We start from the raw sequence: 16,551 nt of genomic DNA on the forward strand, positions 1-16,551 counted from the left end.
AGGTCAGAATTTTCAGTAAGCTGCAGGAACCCTGTTCAGTGTCAGAACAGCCAAGTCTCCTCTGATAAACCTCCATCTGTGTCACTGAGAACATATGTCATGTCAGTTTTTGGTTTGATATACAGGAAATGACATCATGGATCAAACTCTTTGTCATTAAACAATTTCTTTATTTAACATTTCAAATTTTGTATTAACTGTTGAAGGATTTCATAACACAAACAACCTGAACCAAAAAAAAAAAAAAAAAAAAAAAAAAAAAAAAAAACACCCAACAAAAACACATGGATCAAAATACATTCAATAAAAACATAATAAGAGGAAACAGATTTTTTGATTCAACTGCTGGAACAAAGCTAACCACTCAACACCAACACTACAGTAGAACAGTTTAGAAAGCTTAAAATGTAACAAGAGGCACATTTTCATTCATAGCTGCCTCATCAGATCTTTACAGGAGATTCACTGTGAACTCTGTGGAGCCTGATCTCAAGGGTTTTAAGTCTGACCCTGAAACCAGACGAGGATCTTTCTGTCTCTGCAGCTTCACAGAGATGGGAGTGATTTCAGTCCTGCATGATCACGCTGATGTTTGCACAGAGCAGACAATGTGGTGAATATTTTGGCACATTGGTAACAGTGAAAGAGTTTATTAGTAACGTGGGATCGTTTGTGTTTGGAGTATGAACTGAAATTCCTGAAGCTCTTGTCACACTGGTCACAGCTGTAGTTTCCTTCCATGTGTGTCCGTTCATGACAGTTACGATTAGCTGATTGTGGAAAGCTTTTGTCACAGTGTCTGCACTTGTATGGTTTCTCTCCTGTGTGGACGCGTTTGTGTCTTTTAAGCTCACCTGCAGAGGTGTAGGATGACCCACACTGATCACAGAGATGCTTTTTGACCCCACTGTGAAAGAGTTCGTGTCGTTTTAAGTCACGTTTTGTGGTGAAGCCTTTCCCACATTCTTTGCAGTAGTTCATTTTGTCTCCAGTGTGTCTACGTTGATGTAGTTTTAGGGCATTTGAATGACTGAAAGTTTTTCCACAAAGGTCACAACGAAAGTCTTTCCCACCACCACAGCGACGACAGGGTTGAGAACTGGATCCATCTGTGTCGCTCTGCTTCTAAACAAAGACACAAAGACAGTGTAAGTCAGTCCTTCAACATTTTCATCCTGAACGTCGCCTGAAATAAAGAGCATCTCTGCAGACGTCCAATTACATTTTACTCCTTCAGTTAACAGTTTACTGGGCTATACAAACACACACTGTGGTACCACACCCTTGTGAGCATCAGTTGAACAGTATTGTATCTAACCAGATTCTTACTCTCGGTGGCATTACCTTGGCCTCCAGTAACACTGTGGGGAACTTTGGACTCATTTTGGACCAGGACAAATTCTGTCGCCTCTTTGGTGACATCTGCTGTTCACAATATGTAGAGCAGCTTGAATCTACAAATTATGAAGCGTTTCCTTGTAATTACCCACGCTGCAGAGCTCAGTCCCGTCGACTGAGTTTTATAGAGTGGGCAATTATAAGGAAACACTTCAGTAACTTCCAGTAACGCTGTGAGGAACCTTGGAGTCATTTTGACCAGGACATGTCCTTCAATGCACATTAAACAATTCATTATTATCAGGAAGTCCTAAAAACTCACTGAAAAGCCTTCAGTTAATCCGAAATGCTGCAGCAAGAGTCCTGACAGGGACTAGAAAGAGAGAGCATATTTCTCCTTCATTGGCTTCCCTTCATTGGCTTCCTGTTTAATCCAGAATTGAATTCAAAATCCGGTCTTGAATAATCAGGCCCAATCTTATTTTAATGACCTTGTAGTACCATATCACCCTGTTAGAGCACTTTGCTCTCGCACTGCAGCCTTACTTGTTGTTCCTACAGTATTTAAAAGTAGAATGGGAGGCAGATCGTTCGGTTTCAGGCCCCTCTTCTGTGTAACCAACTTCCAGTTTGGATTCAGGAGACAGACACTATCTCTACTTTTAAGATTAGGCTTAAAACTTTCCTTTTTGCTAAAGCATATAGTTAGGGCTGGACCAGGTGACCCTGAATCCTCCCTTAGTTATTCCGCCATAGACATAGGCTGCCGGGGGATTCCCATGATGCATTGAGTTTTTCCTTTCCAGTCACCTTTCTCACTCACTATGTATTAACAGACCTCTCTGCATCGAATCATATCTGTTATTAACCTCTGTCTCTCTTCCACAGCATGTCTTTTATCCTGTCTTCCTTCTCTCACCCCAACCGGTCGCAGCAGATGGCCGCCCCTCCCTGAGCCTGGTTCTGCCGGAGGTTTCTTCCTGTTAAAAGGGAGTTTTTCCTTCCCACAGTCGTCAAAGTGCTTGCACATAGAGGGTCATATGATTGTTGGGCTTTTCTCTGTATGTACTATTGTAGGGCAGGGGTCGGCAACTGTAGGCACGTGTGCCACAGTTGGCACACGAAGGGTTAACTGATGGCACGACCAATGCTGGACTGGCCATCGGGCATTTGCTCGGTGGCCCGGTGACTTTTTTTCCCCTTTGTAACGGTATAAACAATGAAAGGTGGTGGATTGGCCAGATGCTGTAAAAATAACTCAGTTGTTTGGTGGTGGCTGTGGCGGAGCTTCCTCAGATTCAGTAAAATTAGCAAGTGGTGGAGGCCAGCGGGTGGATGAGGGAAAGGGGAGGCAGGAGGAGGAGACACCCGAGGCGGCCGCCGGTCCGAGTGTCAGGTGACCTGAACTTCAGGTAAGAAGTTATGACCTGCAGTCTATCTGGGTCAGATATAAACCAAGTTTAGGTGGAGTTTATTTTCGTTGTGCTGACTTTTTACAGTCAGTTACAATAACTCGTACTGCGTGCTAGCTAGCATGACGGAGTTCCTATACAGCTGGGTGGGTGCTTTGATGTTAGTGATACCATAGTGAACTGTATTTTATTCATAAGGTTAGTTAGTAGAGTTGCCTGTAAAAAGACGAATCGTCCCTCATTCAGAGAAATTATTACGCGTTTCGTATTAAGGTGAAAAGGAACAGAGTTTGTCCCGAACTTCAGCTAGAAAGAAAAAAAGACACAAAGATTGATTTATTCTGTCTTTACGCTGCACAGCTGCCTCTTCTTCTCTCATTCTCTCCCTCCCTCTCCTGTTGCTACTGATCAATGATCAGCTGATCAGCTTTCCTCTCTTGTTTGTTTATCGCCCACTTTGCGCCAGAGAGGGGAAACCAGCGGATGTCGCGCTAAACAACAGCAGCACGTTTAAGCTCGATCAGCTGTTGTTAGAATTTATTTAATATTACTTTCTAGTATCAGCTAATGTTTGCAGGAGCCACAGCTGTAAAAGCTGCTGGTCATGATGTCGGTTTGGATATGTGGTGAGAGGGAAACATGCAGATGAAACCAGGAGATGTCCTTACTGAATCATCAGAGCTGAACAGGTGATGGAGAAACAGGTTTACCTTTTAGGTGACATGAATGAGTTGAAGTTATGAACTGTTTCTGAGAGACAAATAACACCAGGATCCTTTTCTAAGTAACTGACAGCTGGTAACTGTGCAGGGGCGGGTCTAGCAAAGTTTTGCCAGGGGGGCCAGGTGGGGCATTAACAGGGAAAGGGGGGCACAAAGAAATATTTTCTTATTCTCATTTAAAATGTCTCGCTTTTACTAAATAATTATCTGAAGCTTACAACCAAAGTTTTTATCTGACATGAAATGTATAGAAGCAGCTGGAATCCATAGATGTGCGTGTTCACGGAGCTTGCATTGTCACCTGCTGGACACTACCTGACAAGTTTAACTGTCTTCAGAACATTGCAGAGGCCTTGTTGACAGTATTTGGTTCTACATATCTGTGTGAGCAGATTTTCTCTCACATGAAGAGTGTCCTCACGTAGCCGTCTGAATGCTGGACACTGGGAGACCTGTGTCTCCGAGTGGGAGACCAGAGATCACATTAGCATGTGTATCTCTGTATTAACAAACATGCCATATTGGCCCAGTTTATTTTTCTTATCATTGTTGTGAGGAGACCATAAATAGCATTTGTATTTTCTGTATTTGCTGTTGTGGAGTTCTTGTTATGGATAAAAAGTGTCTTTTTTTTTGTTTCAAAATAGCTGCTAACTATTCGCTGATAGCTGTCAACATCTGTGAACAAATATAATTCTATAAAGTTGTTCTATGTAGTGTGTAACTGTTAATATAGAGCGTTATTAAATTTATTGCTAATACAATCATATGGCACACTGACTTCTGAGGAAATTTTAAATGGCACTGGCCATCAGAAAGGTTGCCTAAACCTGTTGTAGGGTCTACCTTACAATATAAAGTACCTTGAGGCAACTACTGTTGTGATTTGGCGCTATATAAATAAAACTGAATTGAATACCATGAAACTACGTGAATTTTAAATAACACCATATCAGTTTTCAGCACTTTCAGTTTAGTTTTTTAGGATCATTTAAACAAAAATGATAACTAAAATGAAAATCTGAATAATCACACAACACCGTCTCTCCATTCTGTAGAACTCTGCTTATTAAATTGTGTTAGCAACATGCTAACACGGTTTAATGAGCAGAGTTGTTCCAAACAGTCAGGCTAAAATGACACGATAAAAATATAAAAACATACCTCACAGTAACTGCACTTGTAGAGTCTCTTTCTGGTGTGGATCTGTTGGTGTTGTCTCAGGTAATGTGGAGCTTTAAAAGTCTTCTCACACAGATCACACTTATAAGGTAGTTCCTCAGAGTGGGTAAACATGTGACGTTGTAACTTTGCGTCTGTTGTAAACTCTTTGCCACACTGTTCACAGCTGTACACATCATGTCCGGTGTGAATGCGTAGGTGTGTATTTCGGCTCTGTTTCAGGCTGAAAGTTTTTCCACAAATGTCACAGCTGTATGCTTTAATTCCAGAGTGGGTAACTAGATGACTCTGTAAGTGGCCACTTTGAGTAAAAGCTCTGCCACACTGATCACAGCTGTACACTTTAACTCCACTGTGGATGACTTGGTGTTTTTTTAGACCATTCTTCCGAGAAAAAGTGTGTCCACACTCGTCACAGCTGAACGGTCTCTCTCCAGTGTGGATGACCTGATGGTTTTCTAGTGAAGCCTTCCTAAGAAAATCCTTCCCACACTCGTCACAGCTGTACGCTTTAACTCCACTGTGGACGAGTTGGTGTTTTTTTAGACTACCCTTCCAGGAAAAACTCTTTCCACACTCGTCACAGCTGTATGCTTTAACTCCACTATGGATGAGCTGGTGTGCTTTTAAGCTTCCAAACCGGGTAAAAGACTTTCCACAGTCATCACAGCTGAACGGTCTCTCTCCAGTGTGGATGAGTTGGTGGGTTTTTAGTGAATCCTTCCTAGTAAAATCTTTCCCACACTCATCACAGCTGTACGCTTTAACTCCACTGTGGATGAGTTGGTGTTTTTTTAGACTATCCTTCCAGGAAAAAGTCTGTCCACACTCGTCACAGCTGAACGGTCTCTCTCCAGTGTGGATGAGTTGGTGGGTTTTTAGTGAATCCTTCTTAGTAAAATCTTTCCCACACTCATCACAGGTGTATTTCTTCTCCCCCTTTGTTCTGTGAGGTTTGTCGGCCTCCTGAGAGCGCTGACTTCTCGCTCCATGTTGGTCCTGCAGTGACAGAGATACAAACACAGGCAGTGAGTGAAATGTAGGGCTGGGCATCATCACTGATTTCGATTCAGGGAAATTTTGCCTCAGACAGTCAGAAATATTAGAATTCTGATCACTATGTACTTATCAGTACATATCTGTATTTTATATTTCTAAAATGAAAGCTGACATGTGTGAGACTTCATCAGAGGTGTAAGCATCACAGCAGATGCCTTTGTGTCAAAGTAACTGAGGATAAAACAGAAAAACATGAAGGAGAATTTTCTGGCCTGGGTTTAAAAATATTCTGCAGTGGATCAAACACGAAAGAAAACCATTAATCAACATATGAACATTACCTGATGCTGCTGAAGTGAAGCAGAGCAAAGTTACAGAGGTTTTATTACAGACACGGCTAAACGTTTTGCATAATTTTAAAAAGTTTACATTTGTTCTGTATTGAACAGCAGAAATTAGGCTTTGTTGCTCGAAGTGAAAAAACAAAAAACAGCACCCGACAGAGCTGTAAACAATGGAGAGAGAGAATTCTGCTGGTTTAATAAATTTTATTTTGGAGAGAGACACAACCGGCAGCTTCAGAATCTAGCGCCGAAAAAGACGTAAACACAAAGAGCGGACCGGCGAACGCATCAGAATCAGTGAGCTGCCGGCTTTCAGCCCCGATGGCACGGACGTCTTTGTTTACGTCTTTGTGCAGAATCCGTGCACCTGCTCTCATTTACTGTTTTAGCCGTTTGGTGGTTGTTGAAATTTTCTGAGGTTTAACCTGAGATTGTAGCGTTTTCAGGATTTTAATCAATTGATATCATGTTATCCAAGCTACAATCAATTTTAATTGATAAAACCCTCCCCGATTGAAATGCAGTCGTGAAACAAACTGTCATTACTTGAAGCTTTTCAACAGTCCTCTTTGGTGACATCTGCTGGTCAAAATATGAAGAGCAGCTTGAATCTACAAATTATAATGAAGCGCTTCATTATGTTTAGTATCATGTGACAGTTCTGTCTGATATCAGGCTACTGTTGTGTTGCTTTGCACATGTATTTTCTGTGTGATTGAAAAGGTTTTGAAATTTCATTAATAAATAATTTTGATGAATATCCTTATTTAAACATGTGCTATGGTGTGGTTTCTCTTTGCTTGTGACTTCTTGATGTTTGTAAACATAATAGATGTAAAATAAAAAAAAACATAGTACATAATAAAATACAACACAGTCATATAACAGGTTGGGAGGATGAGAGTTTTAGACGCGACTGATTATTTGGTGAAACTGTGATATTTTCCTCACCTTCTGTGTTGAGCTCATTGTTTCCTCTGTAGTGACTCAGCTGAACCCAGATGGCTGAAAATGTTCCTCTGCTGCTCCGTCAGACTCTTCTCCTCCTGCTGATCAGCTGGGACACAAAACAGATCTTTGTTAGGCTCCACACTGCACTGAAGAGTCAAAGTGTCTCATATGTTCATCTGACAACACAAAGTACAAATTTCACTCTGATTGCTTGTAGAAATCTTGTGAGACGTGTTGTGCTGCAAAGTGTCTCATATGTGTCCTGTTTATTTTCTGCGCTTTTGGTCACTCAGACCACATCACTTTCTCCAGAGATCAACTGCTAAACATCAGGCAGTCGCCTCACTATAGTTCTTATCCATTTTTCACAAACCCGGAAAGTTTTTTGGAGATTTTAGTTGGAGGCGCAGCAGCTCTCTGTGGCTCCTGGAGAAGATGTAGACAGGGCAGTCGCGCTGGTGCGCTGGTGAAACTACGTCGGCGAGGATTCCGCACGGCACTCCCCTCCATTCACCTCACGAAGCTCCGCTCTCTTCCAAACAAAGTCGATGAACTACTGCTCTTAAAGCGGACTAACAAGGGCTTTGCACGCTCTGCTGCCCTCTGCTTCACTGAAACCTGGCTCGGTGAGCGAGTCCCAGACGCTGTCTTAAATCTGCCGGGCTTCCAACTTCACCGGACGGACCGCGAAACAGAGCTCTCAAGGAAAACAAAGGGTGGTGGAGTCTGCTTCTACATTAATGAAGGTTGGTGTACTGATGTCACAGTGTTACAGAAACACTGCAGCCCACACTTGGAAAGTTTTTTCATCAACTGTAAACCTTTTTATTCACCGCGGGAGTTGTCTTCCTTCATGCTGGTCGGAGTTTACATCCCTCCACAGGCCAACGCGAACAACGCACTGTGCAAGCTGGCTGACCAGATTACTACCCTGGAGAGGAAATTCCCGGATTCCTTTACAATTATTCTTGGGGATTTTAACAGAGCAAACCTAAACTACGAACTCCCTAAATACAGACAGCATACTGTATAAACTGCCCCATCAAGGACAACATCATACTGGATCACTGTTACACCACTCTAAAAGATGCCTATCGCTCTGTGCCCCGGGCAGCTTTGGGACATTCTGATCACTGCATGGTCCATTTTATTCCAGTTTATAGGCAAAAACTCAAACGTGCGAAAACTGAAGAAGTGGACTAACGCAGCAAAGCAGGAACTGCAGGACTGTTTTGACTCCACTAATTGGACTGTTTTTGAAGCTGCATCTGAGAACCTAGATAAGCTCACGGACACTGTGACATCATACATCAGTTTCTGTGAAGACGTGTGTGTGCGCCACAAAGACCTTTTGCACATACAACAACAATAAACCATGGTTCACTGCTAAACTCCAACATCTTCGTAAGGCCAAGGAGGACGCCTACAGAAGTGGTGACAGGGCCCTGTACAAGCAAGCTAGGAACACACTGACCAAGGAGATCAAAGCAGCTAAAAGGATCTACTCCCAGAAGCTGGAAGAACGGCTCTCAGTCAACGACCCAGCGTCAGTGTGGAGGGGCCTGCAGGAAATCACCAGACGCCCCCCACCCACTATTGAAGGAAACAAAGACCTGGCCAACGAGTTAAACACTTTCTACTGCAGGTTTGAGACGGACAGACTCCCATGCCCCACCCTCCCCAGGGACATTGCTTCAGACATTGACCCCCAACACACCTTCCACCTCTCCCCCCTTCACCCTCCCCAATCCAGACCCAACGACCACCCCCACCCTCCCCAATCCAGACCCAACGACCACCACCACCCTCTCCAATCCAGACTCAACCACCTCCACCACACCTCTCACCCCCCTTTCTTCCTCCCTGAAACTAAGAATACACACTCAGGATGTGAGCCGACTATTCCAGAAACAGAAGCGCAGGAAAGCCCCCGGACCAGACGGTGTCTCACCCTCCTTTCTCAAAACCTGTGCTGAACAGCTGGCTCCCATCTTTACTCGCATCTTCAACACATCCCTGGAGCTGTGTGAAGTTCCCTCCTGCTTCAAACGCTCCACCATCATCCCTGTTCCCAAGAAACCCACCATCACAGGACTGAATGACTACAGACCTGTCGCCTTGACGTCTGTGGTCATGAAATCCTTCGAACGACTAGTGTTAGCCCATCTGAAAGACATTACAGACCACCAGCTGGACCCTCTGCAGTTTGCCTACCAGGCAAACAGGTTGGTGGATGATGCAGTGAACATGGGGCTGCATTACATCCTGCAACACCTCGACCGCCCGGGAACTTATGCCAGGGTCCTGTTGCCAGGGTCCTGTTTGTGGACTTTAGTTCGGCTTTTAACACCATTGTGCCTGAACTTCTCTCCTCCAAACTCTCCCAGCTCAGCGCGTCTCCAGCTACCTGTCAGTGGATCACCAGCTTCCTGACAGACAGAAAGCAGCAAGTGAGGCTGGGGGAGATCACCTCTGAAACCCGGTCCCTCAGTATTGGTGCCCCTCAAGGATGTGTCCTCTCACCACTACTGTTCTCCCTCTACACTAACGACTGCACCTCCAAGAACTCGGCTGTCAAACTCCTAAAGTTTGCAGATGACACCACTGTCATTGGCCTCATTCAGGATGGTGATGAGTCTGCATACCGGCAGGAAGTTGAGCGGCTGGTACTCTGGTGCAGTCAGCACAATCTGGAGCTGAACACTCTTAAAACTGTAGAGATGACAGTGGACTTCAGGAGACATCCCTCAACTCTGCTCCCCCTCACCATATCAGACAGCCCTGTGTCAACTGCGAAGATCTTCAAGTTCCTGGGTACAACCATCTCCCAGGACCTGAAGTGGGAGACCAACATCAACTCCATCCTCAAAAAGACCCAGCAGAGGATGTACTTCCTGAGACAACTGGGGAAGTACAGTCTTCCACAGGAGCTGCTGATCCAGTTCTACACTGGTCATTGAGTCTGTCCTGTGCTCCTCCATCACAGTCTGGTATGGAGCAGCCACTAAACAGGACAAGAGCAGAATGCAGCGGACTGTACGGGCAGCAGAAAGGATCATCGGCGCCCCCCTGCCCTCCATCCAGGATCTGTACCTCTCAAGAACCAGGAAACGGGCAGGGAAAATCATCGCAGACCCCTCACACCCTGGACACAGACTTTTTGATCTGCTGCCCTCTGGCAGACGGTACAGAAGCCTGCAGACCAGGACCACCCGACATAGGAACAGTTTCTTTCCCCTCGCCATCTCCCTCCTAAACAGTTGACCTGTCACACTGCTCCCACTGCCAGACTGCAACTGCACCTTATGTACATTCTGCAGTATTCATTCCACCTCACTTCATTTCTGTATTTTATGTATATAAGTTTAGATTAGTTATTTATAGTTTGTTTACACAGCTTTGTGTATGTATGTGTGATTTACATTGCTGTGCTTGAGAGCCTCCATCTACCGGAACCAAATTCCTTGTATGTGTCTGCACATATACTTGGCCAATAAACACGATTCTGATTCTGATGTTCATCTGACAACACAAAGTACAAATTTCACTCTGATTGGTTGTAGAAATCTTGTGAGACTAGACATGGAGAAGCTGCATTCAGCTTTTATGCTCCATATATCTGGAACAAACTCCCAGAAAGCCTCAGAGCAGCTGAAACACTCAGTTTAAATCCAAGTTGCAGACTCACCTGTTCTCAGCTGCATTTGAATAAAGCACCAAATCTGCACGGTTTTACTTTTAAGCTTAAATTTCAAAACCTACATTTTAACTACTGATTTTATGTACTGCCCCCCCCCCCCCTTTTTAAATCATGCTTTTTATTTTTTTGTTTTTTAATGTCTCTGAAAAGCACTTTGAATCAACTTGCTGTTGAATGGTGCTATATAAATAAACTTGCCTTGCCTATAGAAAGAAAACTGAACAGAACATCTGAATTCACTTGATGCTAAACATTCATTTCATAGAATAGTTTTTGTTGACATCTTCCTGTGCATCACTTTACAGCAGTCAGACTCATTAAAATGAGACTTTGTAGGAGTTCACTTCCTCTCATGTGTTCATCCACAGCAGCTGGACAATAAAGTTTATTGTGACCCTGATACTGCAGCAGATCGCTCTCATCCATTTCCTGTTATCACTTCAAATAGAAATCAGGCTGTAGAGTGTCAAACTCTGGCCCGCGCGCCAAATTTGGCCCGCAGCCCAATTACATTTGGCCCGCAAAACCATAGGCTTTGGAGCGTGATGTCATGGTAGGGGGCGTGGTCATGATTTTTCGTTGAGCTGCCATCTTAGTAGGCGAAACAAATGGCTACAGGAGTGAAAGCACACGGAAACATCAGCTATGGCTCGTACTTGCTGTGTTGTCAGTTGCAATGTTAGATCCCAAGATCGGGAAGGGAATAACCTGGAAAATGGGCTCTTTTTATCGTTTCCCCTCCTGGAAGCAACGTGAGGAATCTCACGTATCTGATGTAACCAAACGAAGACATCAAGCTTGGATAGCAGCAGTGAGACGAGCTGATATCGAGTTCTCTGCCATCGTTTTTTGTTGGTGTGCTCTCCACATTTTCATTCCGGTAATTTCTAAAGAAATTCATATTGCTCTTTATAGGCTTTTCGACGGCCCGAACACGGACACACTGTCGGAGCTTAGCGATTCTGATGTGTCGGCTCCGCTCTGTGTTTACGTCTTTTTTGCGCTGATTCTGAGCTGCAGGTTTTGTCTCTCTCCAACCAAGATTCACCGAGCCAGCAGCAAAGGAGCAGCAAACTGCGCTTCACATTTGATCAATGTCGTCATGAATTCCCTCTGACTTTTGCTGTTTTGCTTCCACCACGATAAAAATCACACTTCCTGCACAGCTCTCTCTCTGATGAAGTCTCACATGTATCAGTACTGATAAATGATCAGAATTATAATATTTCTGACTGTCTGAGGCTAAATTGAATCGAATCAAGTCTTTGAGAACCGGAATCGAATGGATTATAGAAATCAGTGATGATACCCAGCCCTAGTGAGCAGCCTAGGCCTGAGAGAAGTGGATGTAGCTGTGGATGAAAAGAACTATTGATAACTTTTTTGTTAAGTTAAGGCCTGATCCTTCTGAAATTCATAGCCAGTGCTCGGAAAAAGCACAGTGTATCCAGGAAACACATTATATGCTGCAATAAATGCACTGCCCAAGTGTCCCCTCTCCCCACTGTCTTTCAGCAGCAGACAGCAGCAAACAGGTCGTCAGAGGAGCCGAAATGATGATTAAGTTTAACATTTTCTACAATATTGACAAAGCACTTTAAGCACAAGTTTGTTAGTTAATAATTTAGAAATGAATATTGTCTGTATGGACTCCCCCCCCCAAAGAAAGTGCACATGTAAAACTGCGGTGTTAAGCGATGCGGTTGAAAAATTTGAGTGCGCCTAACTTTTGTGCCGGTGTTGTGCCCAAAAGTGATTGTCTGCCAGAAAGTGATTGCCGTCCGCGGGAGCGCGCGCAGCTGCTTAAAGCTGCAGCGCCCGGATTACTTCCGTTGCCAGCTACTTCCGTGCAACTGATATAACGTGGGGGAAAAAAAACCCCAAACACATTTATGCCTTTGTTATTAGGCAAAGGTATGCATTTATGGAGCTTTAATTTTTAAAGTTAGGCGTACCGGTGCGCCCATGTCAAAAAGTTAGTCTAGAGCCCTGCTCACAGTAAAGTTAGCTCGGTGCTTACCTTTAGATGAGCCCACAAACCGAGAGAAACTCCGTGATGAAGCTTTGGCTACGTTCACACGTACACGGGTATTTTGAAAACGGAGATTTCAAAATAGTCACAGTCACAGTGTGATGCCAAAATAGGACCACACCTTTGACGCTGCGTTTTTCACGTTTTCCTCGTGCACACGTAAACACAAAAACTGACTTTTCGAAAGTATCCACCCTGGCAGGCGTTTTTCAGTGTCCGAAAACGCCGTTTACGTGTGGACGAAAGGTGCAAACTAGTGATGGGACGTTCTGTATCGAGGGTTCGGAGCGTGTGTCGAGTAATGGAGGGGGCGTTTCCGCGATGCGCGTATCGAGGCTTGCTTCATTTATGGGAGGAGCTGAAAATGATGACGTCCGAAGCCTCGCTGCCCGGCTGTACCACGTGACTGGTTCATGAAGTGGTTCGAACTTTGCCGCGAGATATGACAGCGATATAAACCCCTCAGACTTCATTCAAAAATGTGGGTGTTTGATGGAGAGTTGCGGTTAGAGAGAGTTTGGAGACCGTTTGGAGGTTTATGAGAGTGAGGAGAGAAAGTCAGGAGAGAATGGAGCCAGCTAAGAAGAGGAGGCTGTCCTCCCCTGTGTGGGAACATTTTGATCTTATTCCTCCCAACAAGGTATGTAAATTTCTACAGAAGATGTATTTTCATGATACTGATGGTGCAATACAATTTATGTTAAGCTGTCTGTACTTTTGTACAAGGTGAAGTGTTTGCTATGTGCCAGGGAGCTGGGATATAACAACAACACCTCATCCATGCTTAGGCACTACAGAGCTTTGCATGAGAATAAGGGGGACACCGATTGTGGAGCAAGACCAGGTGAGCCATCAAATGCAATGATAATATAGGATGCAGTAATGTTACTAAATGATATAACAATATTATACAACTGTTATAAGTTACGTGTGTGATATTTATATTTGTGCTTTATCTTTATTGTCTTTCCTCAGGAGAACAATCTCAAATAGATGAAGACCTGGTCAGCATGGTGATTGAGGACTCCCAGCCATTTAGCATTGTGGAGGACAAAGGATTCAAAAGATTTGTTAAATCATTAAATCCTAGCTATGTTCTCCCCACTAAAAAGGTCATAAAAGCAGTGAAAATTTAGTTTTTACAGAATAAAATGTGAACAGGCAGGACTGAGGCCTCAGTGTGTAGCTGTCCATACCTCAACGTTACAAAAGCACAACTACTGTCCACACCCCAACCACACCTCACCTCACAGTAAATGATCGTTTCCATTTCAAGCATTTCCAAATAATCATTTTCCATACTGCCACTATAAATATACACAGTATACTGCATCACTACAATATACATGTTTTACACACTCCTTTTGTTGTTGACATTTACAGGCTGTGTGCAAAATGCCACACTCTTCAAATTCATGCCAGCTATTATTTTTACGTCCAGTAGGTGTCCTGCTAGAGCAAATGAAGCTTCATGAAGCTTCGCGTTGGGGTGAACCAATTGGATGAAAAGCTTCAGTGCTTCATGGGGCTTCATCTGCCCATCACTAGTGCAAACGCATAGAAAAATCTGCGTTTTCAAAAATACCCAGGAAACAGATGCGGGAAACGTTGGTAGTGGTATAGTTTGTAGTGATGGTCCGCTTGAAGCTGATGCTCCGGTGCCTGTGTCAAAAAAATCAACACACTGCTTCAGAAGCTCTGTATCGAAGCTTGATTCGTTTGGCCAGAGTCACGTGATCAGTGACGTCCGAAGCGTCGTTTAGAACGTGACTACTTCGGGGTCTCGTTCAATGCTTTATAAGGAAGTGAATAATTCGCAGGATTTGTGGAGTGTTTTGATGGTGACAGGTAGCAAACCACTGATATTTCTACTGAGAGACATGGAGCCAGCGAGGAATAGAGGAGGTTCTGTTGTGTGGGAGTATTTTGAGTTCATTTTGGTCATTCGGGTGGGTTTTCCAGCTTTGTGTTCTGGCTGTTTGCTTTTGTTTTGTGCGTGTTTATTTTATCTGAAAACGGGAAAAACTCAAAATGTCAAAAATCTGTTTTTCATAATATAAATATCATCAAATATCTTTAGAAAAACTTCCATTTGACTCGTTACATTTAATGTTAAAATATATATATTTTATTTTTCAATTAATCTTAAAATGTTAGTCTGCCAAATGTGCAGCAATTTCATGTATTTATTCTCTTTAGCTGAGTTTGTGGGGCCCAGGTAGACTGTATAACTGCATCTCTACCAGTTTCTCTGCACTCCAGCCTCTTCTGTTCCACGTGAAGGGATTTTCCTTAATGCAGGAGAAATTATCTCCATGAAAAGGAACAGTTTCAGCCATCGCACAGTGGAACAAATTCTCTTCTTAAATAAAAATGAAAAAGGGTTACCTTAAATGCATCATGTTTTTAGTTTGCAAGTTCATAAGCATTTTCCATTTCACAATCAATTCTACCCGCAGGTCAGAAATATGTCTGGGAAAATTTCCCTAATATAATATAAATACACCCGTCTTGCGATTAATTTCACAAGTGCATGGAGACAAGACCTCACAGCAGAATCATACTCCATAATGTGTTGTACAGTATTATATGTATATTATATGTAACGTCGTGTTTTCCAATTATTGTATTTACCAACATCAAGAAGTGAAAAGCAAAGAAAGACCACACAATGGTGCGTGTTTAAACAAGGAAAATTTGCTGGTCGAAATTATTCATTACACAAATAAACCACATTTTTTAACCCCAAAAAATACACGTTCAAAGCAACACAACGGTGGCCCAATATCAGAGAAAATTCCACTCTGTAGAGTGAGTGGGCAATCATAATGAAGCAGTTGGTTTTATTTTGTGGATTCAAGCTGCTCTTCATATTTTTGGCCACCAGATGTCACCAGAGAGGACTGTGTTGAAAAGCTTCGAGTAATGAACCGTTTTTCAATACAAGCTTCAGAAAGCTTCATTTGGCCATCACTAATAGTTTGTTTTGCTCCTCTGAGTTCACTACTTTACTCGCTGTGGATGAAAAATTGATATGATTATTAGTGTTAGTAGGACAGAGATTAAGAGTAGAATACGGCACAAAATGAAGGAACGCTGGCAAAAGCAATGGGAGGAAGAGAGGAAAGGGTGATGGTTTTACAAAATCCAAAGGAAATTGGGAGACATGAGAAGTACAGGAAGAAACAGGAGACTGTTATATCTCGACTTAGATTCGGACACACTGGTTTTAATACCACATTACTTTTAATAGGAAAACACTGTACAGTGGAGTGTGACTGCAGTAGGGAACAGGAAATAATGTTTTATTGCATTGTCAGAAGTATGATATTGAAAGAAGACAACTAATCAAAATGCTGGCCGATATGAGAGTAAAACTGGACTTGATTTATTTATTTTGCATGAGCTCTATAAGTAAAAGCTACTTTTCCAGCTATCCAAAAACATGCATCTCAACTGGAAACTCAAAGTCACCCACTGAAAACTGACTTAGTTTGAAAATAAAAGAGACCATTTAAAGATTCAACCAATGCTGATATTTGAATCTATCCAAAACATGTCTAGTTAATGATAAAGGACTGAACAGGTCTCCTTTTTGTTTTTGCTTCTTGATTTAAAAAAAGGACAAATATACTTGCCTACATATGCTATTCTACATGCTTTTAAACCGTTTAAAATTACAATTCATAGTTTTATATGTGAATTATATAATGTTAAATTACTATTAAACAAATGACTGACTAAGTATTTCAGACTTTAGTTTACTTCAGCCATATTCCATATAAATCAGGTATCATACAAAAGTAAAAATAGCTTCAAATACAGTCATGACAATAAAAGAATATGACTTTAAGGACTTAACAACATTACT

General features: G+C 42.8%; 1 protein-coding gene and 1 pseudogene across 3 annotated transcripts; one reads left to right on the forward strand and one right to left on the reverse strand.

Moving 5' to 3' along the window:
• Positions 1-234: 234 nt before the first annotated feature.
• Positions 235-13,447, reverse strand: LOC146662670 (uncharacterized; annotated as a pseudogene). The gene is made up of 4 exons (XR_014913137.1): positions 12,669-13,447; positions 6,949-7,054; positions 4,637-5,653; positions 235-1,125 (listed from the first exon to the last, which is right to left on the reverse strand). The product of XR_014913137.1 is annotated as an uncharacterized LOC146662670 (transcript).
• LOC146662671 (uncharacterized) lies at positions 13,190-14,228 on the forward strand. Of its 2 annotated transcripts, XM_085417589.1 has the most exons (4): positions 13,190-13,320; positions 13,407-13,524; positions 13,656-13,792; positions 14,125-14,228. In XM_085417589.1, the coding sequence occupies exons 1-4, from the start codon at positions 13,219-13,221 to the stop codon at positions 14,134-14,136; spliced, it is 369 nt and encodes a 122-aa protein (XP_085273715.1). In that variant the 5' UTR covers positions 13,190-13,218; the 3' UTR covers positions 14,137-14,228. The 2 variants fall into 2 exon arrangements, with proteins under 2 accessions (XP_085273715.1, XP_085273714.1); XM_085417588.1 differs by having other exon boundaries at positions 13,656-14,222.
• Positions 14,229-16,551: the final 2,323 nt, after the last annotated feature.

This window comes from Rhamphochromis longiceps, linkage group LG9 (genome assembly GCF_057381845.1).
Source record: "Rhamphochromis longiceps isolate RC_006_pf linkage group LG9, R_longiceps_female_GT1.1, whole genome shotgun sequence".
Lineage (NCBI taxonomy): Eukaryota > Metazoa > Chordata > Actinopteri > Cichliformes > Cichlidae > Rhamphochromis > Rhamphochromis longiceps.